Below are 12,693 nucleotides of genomic sequence, written 5' to 3'. Positions count from 1 at the left end.
CTATCTGTGTATACTCTGGACACAAAAAGTATCTATTGATTTGAGTTTTATTTATCTGGAATATCATTATGAAAGAAGTGTAGTTATGTTAAAGTTCACTGAAAAGCTTCCTAGTTTATAACCATGCAGCAAGGTGTAGACCAGTGTTAGCTTCAATGCTAATGTCAAGACTGGTCGCACCACCCTTCTCCAAAACAATATGCTTAATTCACTGAAACGATTTTTGACTATGTTGCCCTCGGTGAATAAAAATATGAAATACTAGAGAAGAATTGTTTGTGTTTTAATTTTAATGAAAAGTATTCAATGCTAAACTTTAAAGCCCATGAAATGATCGTGGAATCAAAGGGCACATTTTTCACCTTATAACACAACAGTTTGTCAGTAAGAGCAGTAACCAGGTGAAGAATCACTTTGCTCATCTGGCAGGCTGGACAGCAGCATTTAAGACAGTAAAGATAATCATTTACAATAATAAAGCACATACTCTAAGCATAGTAAAAATACTCAAACTAATGCATTATCAAAACTGAATTTTTATGGTTGTTCCTATGGGAATTGGTTGTTCAGGTCAAGTTTCATGTGCAAGTCAGGTAATTTCTTATTTCATTTCCTATTCCTCCACATGTGATCCAAGAAATTAGAAACAATGACATAAAGTATTATAACAATTTACAAAGTTCACAATCTTCCTCTCCCCCCTTGGGGGGCCTGATGGTTTCTACTGAAGACATGAATCTTAAATATCTCAGAAATATACAGTGTCATTTTTGAAAAATTGATTATTTAAATCCCAGAGTTGGATCAGTTACCAGAGGGTTTTCTTAGTAACTTGAAGCTCAGCTGACCACCATGAAAGACCAGTCCAATGAAGAGGAACCCTAGTAAAGAGAAAGCACCCAACAGGCCGAAGACCACATATACTGCAAAACAAGAGGACATCAACATACATCAGATCCCTAAACTTTGCTGTTTGGAATATTCCCATTAAATTAGAAATTCCATTACTTATGGAAAGATTGGAAATTCAGTTAGCCTTCAATCAATGTATGTTCTCAGAGAGGAACTGTTATAATTCAAATGAAGTTCCTCTTTCAGCCTTTTAGCCCGGAGCTAAATCACTGGAGAGGAACAGTAGCTTGTTCAAATACAAGAAGTTGCCTGTTTCAATAAATCCTACTTTAATGAAGGCAGCTTTAGCTGTGGTACCCGATTAGTTTTCAGTACTAAAGGATATGTTCATATTTTTCAACTTTGTCTTCAAATAATATTGACATGCCCATACACACTATCCAGGGGAATACAAAGAGGACTTTGGAGGAACTTTGGAAGATATTCCCCCTCATATTTCAGATTCATTTTGGAATATGTTTTTGCACAGAATGAGCACTGTGGATTTTGTCCCCTATCACCTGCACTTAAAGACTTAAAAGCTGGTTTGAATAGGAGGAATGAAAAAGCAGGAGTTGTTTGTGCATATGGGCACCTGAGTATTCTTTCAATACACATTTGAAAAATCATGAACCTATCCTTTAAGCTGTTTTCACATATGGGGTGTGTAACATTACTGGCCTCATTTATCTGATAAAGGCCTTGCACACAGTTGTTACCACTTATGAATGACTAGAGCTCTGCTCAGGTTGCAGGTGGGTGGAGCTGTTAGTTCATGTGCTAGTAAGAATGTGTGAGGGGTCTCTCCCTTAACAGGTGTAAGAAAGCTAACAGGAGGATGAACAGCAGTTCTGAGAAGAGGTCGAGCAACATGAGTGAAAAAATCTATGTGGGTGTGGGGTAGGAAAGTTAATAGTTCTGCTCGAGGTTTCTGCCTCTTAAAAGGAAGTTTTCCCTTGTCACAGTTGCCTAGTGCTTGCTCATGGTGGGATCTGTTGGGTTTTCTCTGTAAATTTTATAAGATAAAGAGTACGGTCTAGACCTGCTCTATACGTACAGTGCCTCGAGATAACTTCTGTTGTGAATTGGCGCTATATAAATAAAAATTGACTTGGCTTGACATATGTGTCAAGTCAATGTCATATGTGACATATGTATGGTTCTATGAATTCTAGGTGAATGTCACATTGTATATTGGATTTAAAATGTTTGCAAACAGCTGAAACATATCAGGTTAGAAAGGAGGCAAGATCAAGGAACACCTACATTAAGTTCTAGAATACCATTCTCATGCAAAAATTATGTTTGACATACATTCCCTGTACACTCTATGCCAAGCTGGTGTTTTCAGATTTACACATACCAGAGGCTGTTTCAGAAATGCTCAGGACACACACGACCAAAACAGAGAGAAAAAGATGTGTTAGATGTTGTGGGGTACTGCTCTGCAGGGGAAGGATGTGTATGTTTGTGTCCGGGTTCAGGGTCCAGAATGCATTTTGAATTCAAGCTAAAAAAAAGGGAGTTATATTGCTCTTAAAAGCAACAAATCTGTTACATGACGGCTAAATTATTAGCCATTATTCAAAAACAGTGTGGCAGGCTTTTAATTATACAAACAAAGTCTTGTCTCAAAATGACCAAACCACAAAACTAACTGTTATCGGAAGTAGAGATGTGATGAAAACGGAAGGTGGCAATATGCCAGGCAGTAGTGTTTCATAAAACATATTAGATAAGAAAATGCATAAACCAATGAACCACAAGCACTTGACAAAATATACTGGTGACAGCAGTTAGACAGCAGCAAATGTCACTGTGATGACATTTAATTCACACTTGTTTTGTGTTAAATATGTTACAGGGTTATTACAGGGCCAGACTCAGACCTAGTTTTACTGTTTTTGACTAGGGTACCTATTCTGCCACTATGGTAGAACAAAAAGCTTAGCTTCATCTTTTAAGTTTAAAAATAATCTTGTTCCTTTTCTAACATGATGAATTTCTGAATCTAAATCTCTATATTAACAAGACAAATGTGTTTACATTAAAAAAATTTGAAAATATTCTTGTTACTGAGCAGATATCTTTGTCATGGTGGCAGTAACAGGCTGGTGTACTTTCTGTCTTCAGACATGAGACTGACATATGAAACTGCTGTCACATTTGCATAATAAGTTGCATGTGCTGCATTAAAAGGAGGAAAGCTGGTAGACAGAAGGCAAACAGAGAAAGGTCCTTGTGGCTAAGCTGCATCAGTCTACAGATTCAAGTTGATTTCATAAGAGGGAATATTTGGATTAGTATTGTCTGTCTATTTCAACTGTGGATGCTGAGTGTTAAAGTAAAACAATAGCGACGTACGTGAGCTCCTGGGTGGAGGAGGGCTGGTGAAGGCACAGTAAGGTTTACTGGGGACCAGGTTTGAGTTGAAGAGTCCTGTCACAGAGACAGTCACACAGTACTCTACACCTGGCTGCAGGTACGTGATCACATTCTCCTCACTGTAAGGCAGATTCAGACTGAACTGAAACACAGAGACAAATGTGACAAATGTTACGACAAGACACGATTTGTTATTTAGAAATTCATCCATTCATTAGTTTAAAAATGAGGTAGATTTTTTTCTCTGGTCAATCCAAATATTGTCCTGTGATGGACTGGTGATCTGTCCAGAGTGCTTCAAGCTCAATGTCGGCTGGGATAGGCTCCAGCCCCCCCATGAGCCTTAACAGATAGTATAGATAGTAGTATAGATAATGAATGTTCAGATATAGACTCATTGATGATAACCACTCTTTTGTTACTCCTTTTTGGAAACAAATAAAAAATGTTATCAGAGCTGTAGCTAACACTAAGAACGTTGAGATCATGTTTGCTAGTTTTCTGGGGAAGTTCATATTGTGCCATTAAAAAACAAACTTACATATGGCACTGACTGCCTTTTCTAACTCACTGTCACTGCTTGTAACCCTGATTAGACAGACTCAGGAACTTCTAAAACGTCACCCTGTGGACCTGCAAACCATTGTGTGTGTGCAGAACAAATTTCATTTTCATTTAGTTAGTATTCTATGGGTATGGATATGTCTTGGCTGCTTTGAGTGTTTAATAGATTTGGATTGTATTTAATTAGTATACAGTATGTTCAGTAAACCTGATAATGGCCAAAAAGCCAAGATTATGGATGCTTTAACAATGTAAATAAATGTACTAACCTGATTTACTTGATTAATTTCCATGAATGTATAAAAAACCTCCATTCGTCCACCCATCTATCCATCCTTGACTCTGGTTGGAACAGCTTCTTTGAATTATGTGCTCAAGTGTGCCTTCCACATCAGATGTTCTCTGAGCTAACACTACTTAGCTTAGTTATTTTCAATAGAATCAGCACAATCTTGGGTTAACTTTACCCAGGACTCATGGATAGAAAACCACCCAAGACAATGGGTTGTTGTGCTATTTTTTTCCTTATTTGTAACATTACTGGTATTGTCATATTTACCTAGATTATAGTACGGTTATGAACTTCTACAGAATCCTCCAGCTTTTTGTTATAATTTTGTACAACTAATGACACATTTGTGACAGTTTTAAGATACTTTGTCACAAATGTTTTCAGATAATTACGCAACAGAAATATAAAAACAGAACACTATAACACAACCCATCGCCTTGAGCAGTTTCTACCCATGAATACTGGGAACTATGGGCACTATGATGACCCGGCTTACATCTTAACCAGTGATTTAGAGTGTGAACATTTAAACCAATGAATAATAATTTGAATATGATCTTGCATTTACCCTCCAGAATTTACACCTGGAAACAGTGTGTAGATGTTTGTGTTGGGAGATAAAATTTACAACAGCTGAACTGTAGATAAAATAATTTTTAAAAAATCCAATCAGTTTTTTGTTCTTTTTCTACTTCTAAAATCTTGGCTAGAACCCTCTCAATTCTGTTCTGTATTATATTATTGAAGTACTGTTCCTAATGTAAGTAGCATGTTATTGTTTTAGTGTGTTATATAAAAAACAAACAAACATAATAGTAAATATTCACCCTTTTATTGAGAACATGTGCTGCCTCATTTTTGTTGTATGAAACCATTTTTAAGTTCACAGATTTGTTGTCACTTGCTCTTCAGTGATTAACTATAAGATTTTGCATTATTTTCTTGTGTTAGAAAATTTGTTTCTGTAGGTGGCGCTCTTCTTCCTCCTCTTTCTTTGTCCCCTACCATTGCTCACCAGTTTCTTGTAATTAATTCCAAAGAAACTGTTGCTGTTGCCATACTAAAAGTGATGTGTGTCACCTTCTGCGTCAAAGTACTGCATATTTCCCCAGAAAAAGCTGCCACACACCAGGTGTTCAGAACAGGAAATGCAAAGCAACAAGATACAGGCTGAATCACTGATGTGTCAACGGCAGCATTAAGTCTGTTGTTTTAATCCTTCAGTTCTTTTTAGTAATGCACCCAGCTGGTAAAGAAAATAAAATACTACCCTTGTTTCCTGGCTGTTACACGTAAAACTGCTTTAATGGTCAAAATTCTTTCCAGTTTTTTAACCTTAAGTGGGAACAGGAAGTATATTCTGGCCATTTGTGCGTGTCATTTTCTCTGGTAATTGTTTAGCCTGTAATATGAGATGAGAAGACTGAAATTACAGATGTGAAGATGAATTCATCTTTGTTATTCTCATCAGACACAACGTTTCCTCGAACACAGGAAAAATGAGCCGGTGAGAGGAAGACGTGGGTAAAACCACACATACTGAAAAACATCAGCTATGTGAGGGAACCCACTGCTTTTCTAAACCATAGAAGAAGAGCTGCCTTGTGGGTTTGATGTTTTGATTTCTCAGTATTCCACACAGGTTTGAGTTTCATATTGTTTAAGCACACACAACCTGACATAAAACTCCCTGAAAGAAACATGCATCATCAATGATTACAGCTATGAGTGCATTAGAGTTTTAATTGGGCTCCCACCAAAAATTATATTAACCCTGTTTACACCAGTGTAGATTCCCTATCAATCCAGGTCTAGTCCAAAACAGCACACCTGGAGCTTGTCCTGGTATCACACCCTGTGCTTTTCCTACTGTGACATACCAAAACATCTGCTTTCCAGTGACAGATACACACCCCACGCAAAAACAGAACACTTTATCTCATGAAGCCCATTTGTGCCAAATATGGATTGGACTGATGCAACAGGAATGGCGTTGGCAGGGTATTTGATTCATGGAGAGGACGTTTGGGATCAAAACCCTGAGCTGGCTCTCATCCTGCAGCTGAGCTAGCACTATGTCTGTGAAATTTATTGTGATACTGTGCCTTTAGTTGGCTAATGCTAATGTTAGCTTGACTGCTACTGTCACAAATACACTAAGCACTTAAAGTCTGCACAGAATCATCACTACTTGACAGCTGCATTTCATATAATTGTCCAAACAAGCAAGAAACTTGGACTCGTGCATAACAGGGTTGATAAGCTCAATTCTTTCTGACTCCATGCCCCCACATTTTTTTTTCTTTTTGAACTTGTAGTCTTCCGACCGAACCAACACGGACTCAAGTGACATCACTTGAGGTGAATCAAAATGAATTGCAATTGAGCTTGTTTCTCCTTTGAAAACAGAACACTATACAGTCCCCTTAATGTCTATGTTGGATTATGGAGTTATCCTGCCAGCTCATGCAACTGCCATAATCCGTAAACTACTGGATGCTATCCACCACAGTGCTGTGCCATTCATTACATAAGACTGTAATGTGCATTATATGAAAAGGGATGGTCTAGAAGGCATCACCACACCTGTGACTTACTATCTACTATCCCCTCCAACAATTGGATATATAAAATTAGCTGAGATCCTGTTTAAAGCTGCATTAATAGACTTTTCTGGCTATTTGGAGGCAATCAAACAAGTTGCAAACATACATATTATCAACATATGCATTTGGAGTGGTGTCCACCTGATGGATCTAAGTCCAGTATTCCCTCTCATTTAGCTCTGATTTTGGTCTCTACCAACTCCCTCTACCAGGGAAATAGCTGCCTCTTCAGCTGTTAAATGCTCCACAGTGTTCTATCACTATGTAAGATAGCTCCCTGCTGTGGAAACATTGTTGGTGAAAATGGAGTCTGGAAAACCAAAACAATGACAAAATAGGCCAAATTCTTTCTGTAGAGATGAGAGGAGAGTTGCATGATAGGTATCTGTGGGTCACAAATTTGACCCCTTTCACTTTGCAATTGATACTGTTGGGATTCAGCCCATTTAAAATGGAGGATGAGACTAAATGGCTCCTTTTGTTCTACAGACAAAGGAGAGCCATTGAACTCAGTCTCCCAGCATCCCTCACCTTTTCACACCTAAGTGTTAAACCTCCTACTCCAGCTGCAATAGGTCACTGCATGGCCACATTCTGTGATGTCACCTGTCCATAAAAAAGGAGAAGCCCCCTCGCCTAGCACAGCTTGGCTAAGCATAAGACTTTCAACTTTGCCAGTATATGTACCGATTTAGTTCAGTGTATTACTTGTACACTGTTGTTCTGTCTGTTTCTAGTCAGATTACAGGTTGTTAGCATTTACACACCTGTCTTGCATGCAAATGCTAACCTCCCCCTTCTCTGACACCTTCCACCTTTTCCTTAGACAAAGGAATGCTCCTTTGTTCACTTCCCCCACAGGATATGTGGTCGGCCATCTTTGGTTCCACCATCTTGCTTACAGTTCCTTTGTTTTGAGCCATGTGGCTTAAGACAAAGCAGTAACTTAAGTCAGCCATCTTGCCATTGTTTCCCCAGACACACGCACACATGTACATAGTATTTGTAGACTAGGTTAGACTTTGTGTTTTGTCCTTTCATTTAGTATTTGTTCAAATTTGCTGGTCTTTTTAATGTTGCACAAAAGTGAGTATTACCAACCCCTACGCTGGAGAACCTGAAATCCTTCGACTTTTACTAACTATTGATACGGTAATTTTGATGTAGTTATTAACTTAATTATTAATCAAGGTTCCAAATTAATAATTGGTATAGCTCATGAGACTGATTTAATGAATTGGCTATCTGGTGCCCTGAGGGGGATTTTATTGCAAATTAAATCCCATTTATTTATATAATAATTAGTTACTTAATATTAATTATTTTTTTGTATTAATATTTTTACTAATTTGATAGTCAATAACACCAAGTTGACCCAAACAATACATTAAGAATATAAAAATATTAAACAGTGCAGCTTTTAAAGCATTGTATGGAAGAATTTGAGGCAATTTAAATGTAATAATTGCTTTTGTACTGTGTGAAAAGATGTAATGTGACATAAAAATGAGCCTTTCCCCAACTTTCTTCCTTGTCTATTACACCCTGTAGACTGAGTTCTATGTAAAGGACTCAAGATGAGTTTTCAGGATGTGACATTTATACTTACTCCTGAGTGCCCTGCCACAATTGAAGTCTCTATTCTGTTATATGTTCTAGCTAGCTTCGGAAGAGAGTTCGTCACGGTCACGAAACGACTGGCCCCGACACAACACTACAATACACACTCCACGCAAAAACAGAAATCTGAACATTTTATCTCATGAAGCCGTTTGTGCCAAATATGAATTGGACCGATGTCACGGGAACAACGTTGGCAGGGTATTTGATTCATGGAGAGGACCTTTGGGATCAAGACCCTGAGCTGGCTCTCATCCTGCAGTTGAGCTAACACTATGTCTGTGAAATTTGTTGGGATACTGTGCTTTTAGTTGGCTAATGCTAATGTTAGCTTGCCTGCTACTGTGAATAAATTGGTCACAAACTATTGTGTTGAGTGGATAGCATAGCTAATTCATCCACCACCCCATATTATTACTTCGTTGGCTGATAAACCAATGGTAGAGTTAAGTAACTAAGTTACAACTACCTGGCTAACCATTGCTTGTTTGCTCTGTAACATTATTGCCATGGTGGGACAGCGACTCATATACCTCCTGCAAGCACATAGTGAGGGCTGGTAAAGAGATTTAAAGGGTTGGTAAGAACGTTACAGGATGCCTGAACCTGCATAGGGATTGCTACTTGCGAGTATGCAGTGTGAGCAACAGGATGCAGACTGCAGTTCACATAACAGTCACAGGTGTCAGTAATGATGGGTTTTTGCATTGCTACATAAAGAACTTTTAAGTCTGGCACATACCTCTGCCCCATCCCTGGTTCTTTTCACATGGAGGATGGCCTCTCTGTAGAGGTCCTTCAGCTGGAGGCCCAGCTGGAGGCCCTGCTGGAGCCCCGATGTTGCAGGAACTCTGAGCTGCAGGATCAAACAGTTCCCACAGCCAGACACAGACACATCGGGAGGTCCTAACACAGCTACAAGGACAAATGAACTTATTATAATTTTAAATTTTGAAAATTGAAGCAAAGATGACCACCAGTGGAGAGATGTTGAAGGAGATGCTGGGAAATGCTTCCATTTCTCTGAAAAATGTGTGTAACCTTTCAAATCTTAAATGTGATGTGTTGGTGGTGTCTCACTGTCTGATAGAGGCTTGAACCACCCTGACACAGTCCAGTTGGATTTCTGGGTGGGTGTGAAGGCCTGGACACGGGCTTTGTAGTGACTGTAGGGGTTCTTGAACGCTCTGGTTAGGTTGCAAATCTGTCCGGCCATCAAGTCCAAACAGCCAACCACTGGTCTCCACGAGTTCTTCCTCCAAAGTAACAGAAAATACAGAGAGGGGCTGGAGAAAGACTAATGATAACACTGATAAGATTAATGTGTTATCCCGAAGTAACGTTCACCACAGCAAGTGAAAGTTAATGCCTAGCTATCAACATACTTATTAAGATTTTACCACAGATAGCATTTAAAGCTAAATAAAAAGGCAACTTACTGGGCTGTCTTTGTCATCCTGATACTAGAAACCCACGCTTGTCATGACATGCTTCAAATACACATTTACTCAAAAAGGAAAGTGCTTGCTCACAGGTTTTAGAGATGCTTCAGAAAGAAAATTGAAACTTAGAAAGAAGAGGAAGAAGCAAGTTACTGTTTAAACATCACTTCATTATAAATGGAAAAAATTGTCCTTGACAAAGTGAAAACATGTTCTTAGAAGTGTTTGCAAATTTCCTAAAAATCCAAAATGTGAATATCATTGCTTCTTCCATGTACCCAACATGTCTAATTAGGCAAACTCTACACAATCACAAGCTTAGTTTTCTCTAATCTGGATCACAGATCAAAAAGAAGTGTCTCTGTCAAATCAGGATGCACTTGTCAATCATCCATTGTACAGCCCTACATGAAATAGCCATTTCAAGTAAATGTCTTTGTAATGTCAAAATACAATGAATAAAGCTTTGTGAGGCACAGGGCAATAATTTTCTCAACACATGGGGCGACCAGATAGCCGAATGGTTAGGGTGCATGCCACGTGGGCTTCAGTGCTCTAAGCAGCAAGTGCCTGATTTGACTCCTGATCTGGCCGGACCTTTACTGCATGTCATTCCTCTACTCTCTCTCCTCATTTCTTGTCTCTCTTCTCTATCCTATCAAATAAAGGCTAAAAAGCCCCCCAAAGAACTTCAATAATAATAATCATAACAATAATAATAATATCCTCAACGCATATAGCATTGTGACAATCAAAAGGATACAATTTCTGGTTTATCTGATAACCATAATGTCAATCTTCCCCTAAAAATCATGTAGCGGTATTTCAGGTATAAACAGGAAGTTATAAATAATGGCCCTGAGTCTGCCTCACTGTGTCTTATCACCTCTCTCTTCTTTTCCCCTTTATCTGTTTTTTTTTTGTGTGTGTGTCAGTGGACTGAATACCTGTGGTGGATGATTTGGACAGTGAAGTGGGTGTTGGACGGGGTCCCGGGACCTGGTAGGAAGCTGACTGTATGCTCCATGTTGAAAGGAAGAGATGGAGACATTGGAAGGTGCAGGGAGGGAAACACCAACCACTGCAGAGGGGGAGAGAATAAGAACATAAACCTTAAAGGGAGAATGAGATGATTTGAATTTTCAAAGACACTGTTATGTCTTATTATTTAACTCAGCATTACTACCCACTGCTAAGTCTACACACATTTGCACAAATTTAAGATCATTTACTGTACCTAAATGACTGGCTAGGTAAGCTCATGACAGAAAGTTTAATAGCATTAGTATACATTTCCAACATGCATTTACATACACATATATATACATCAACATCGATACACACATCTATATCCAAATCAACATGCATATACATACATCTATATACACATCAACATGCATCCACACACACATTGCCATGGTAAGTGTACAGATGAAAAAATAAGCAGCTTATTAAGAACAAACAAAGACACACCATGTACAACACAGACAAAGCTCACCACTACATGACCACTAAAGTGCAAACATACATTTATCTGACACACTCACCATTTAAATCACATTCTTCCCCCACATCTTCAATCAAGGGAGCATTACTAAGTGGTAAATGCAGGAGAAGCAGCATCCACAGCCCCATCATCCCTCCATGGACTGTGTTATGGCTCACAGTTTAATGTCAGCAAGATGTTAAGGCTCTTGTTTTTGGGTTAGAGCACACAACGTACAGAGCGGGATGGGAGGGAGCTGGGGGTATGTGTGGGGGTTGGGAAATGAACACCGTTTGTTATCATGTACATGGCTGAGTTTCTGTTTCCCCAGAAGTCCCTCCCTGTGCTCTGCCCTTCAAATCCTGCATTTAACTCAACTTAACTCAACTACTTAACTCAACTTTTACAGCTGCTGGACAGAAACTGCTTCACATCAGTGAACTTGGCTCTACTTGGAATTTGTTTCTGATCTGTATGACTTTTATTTATTGTTATTATAATGATATAATTGCCTGTGCCTAGGCAACTGTTTCTGCACAAAGTGAGCTTGAACTGTTTACACGTGGAGGACTTGCTGCTACTTTTACTGGAATTATACAACTGATAGAACATGATTTACTATTATTTACTTTATTATTGTGAAACATACATGTTTATGGCTGCACACTGAGCAATATGAGATTTTGATAGCATGGCATGTTCATATATGGCAAGATTTTACAGTCAGTATAAAAGTACAAATTTTAACAGTTATGGAGTTGGCTGCATACTGAAACCTGTAATATTGCATATATCACCTAACTATCCTGTTACCATGTGTAACTTCAGGTAAGTGCACTGTTAAAATTAAACAAAGTATCAAAAATAGCTGATGATCCATTTTCTGTTCATTAGCTAATCAATTAAGCAGCTATAGTTTCAGCTCAACATCAATACATATTCAGGTTTAAGAGCTGAGGACAGTAAATTCTCTTACAGAGGACAAGCATAAAAAATGTTTTAAAAAAGCAGTACAGTACTTATTACATGGACTACTATTCCTGTTTATGAAACTGTTTTCACAAATTCAGTTTTCAGTGCACAAGGGACAATGACCAAAATTATACCACTATATAAATGCCACTAAATAAATACCACTCTAAGATGCTTTTCACACTGGTAAATATCATCAGTGATATTAAGAACAGTGTAGTTGATGAAATGTTGTTAAGTGTACCCACTGTCCCTCTATTTAATCTACTTCAAATTTAGTAGCAGCACAGCACAAATTTTTCTTCCCCTGGGCGATAAACGTGTGGAAAAGACATACACACAATTTGTACATTAAGATGTACCTAAAATGTTCCTCATTCTTTGCTTTAATTGACACCAAAACCTAAAATTTACTACTTGAGTTGAATGTCCTGA

General features: G+C 38.4%; 1 protein-coding gene across 1 annotated transcript; it reads right to left on the bottom strand.

Annotated features, from left to right (window-relative positions):
* Positions 1 to 270: 270 nt before the first annotated feature.
* LOC108897139 (interferon alpha/beta receptor 2) lies at positions 271 to 11,688 on the bottom strand. Its single transcript, XM_051072768.1, is given in 7 exon segments — positions 271 to 923; positions 3,256 to 3,418; positions 9,101 to 9,273; positions 9,439 to 9,614; positions 10,748 to 10,833; positions 10,835 to 10,881; positions 11,348 to 11,688. Coding segments are annotated over 7 exon segments (855 nt in total). The 5' UTR covers positions 11,439 to 11,688; the 3' UTR covers positions 271 to 804.
* Between the last annotated feature and the right edge of the window lie 1,005 nt (positions 11,689 to 12,693).

The sequence above is a fragment of the Lates calcarifer genome, linkage group LG1 (genome assembly GCF_001640805.2).
Source record: "Lates calcarifer isolate ASB-BC8 linkage group LG1, TLL_Latcal_v3, whole genome shotgun sequence".
NCBI classification, from domain to species: Eukaryota; Metazoa; Chordata; class Actinopteri; family Centropomidae; genus Lates; species Lates calcarifer.
The sequence above is the reverse complement of the archived record's forward strand: the minus strand, read 5'-3'. Positions and strand labels throughout refer to the sequence as shown.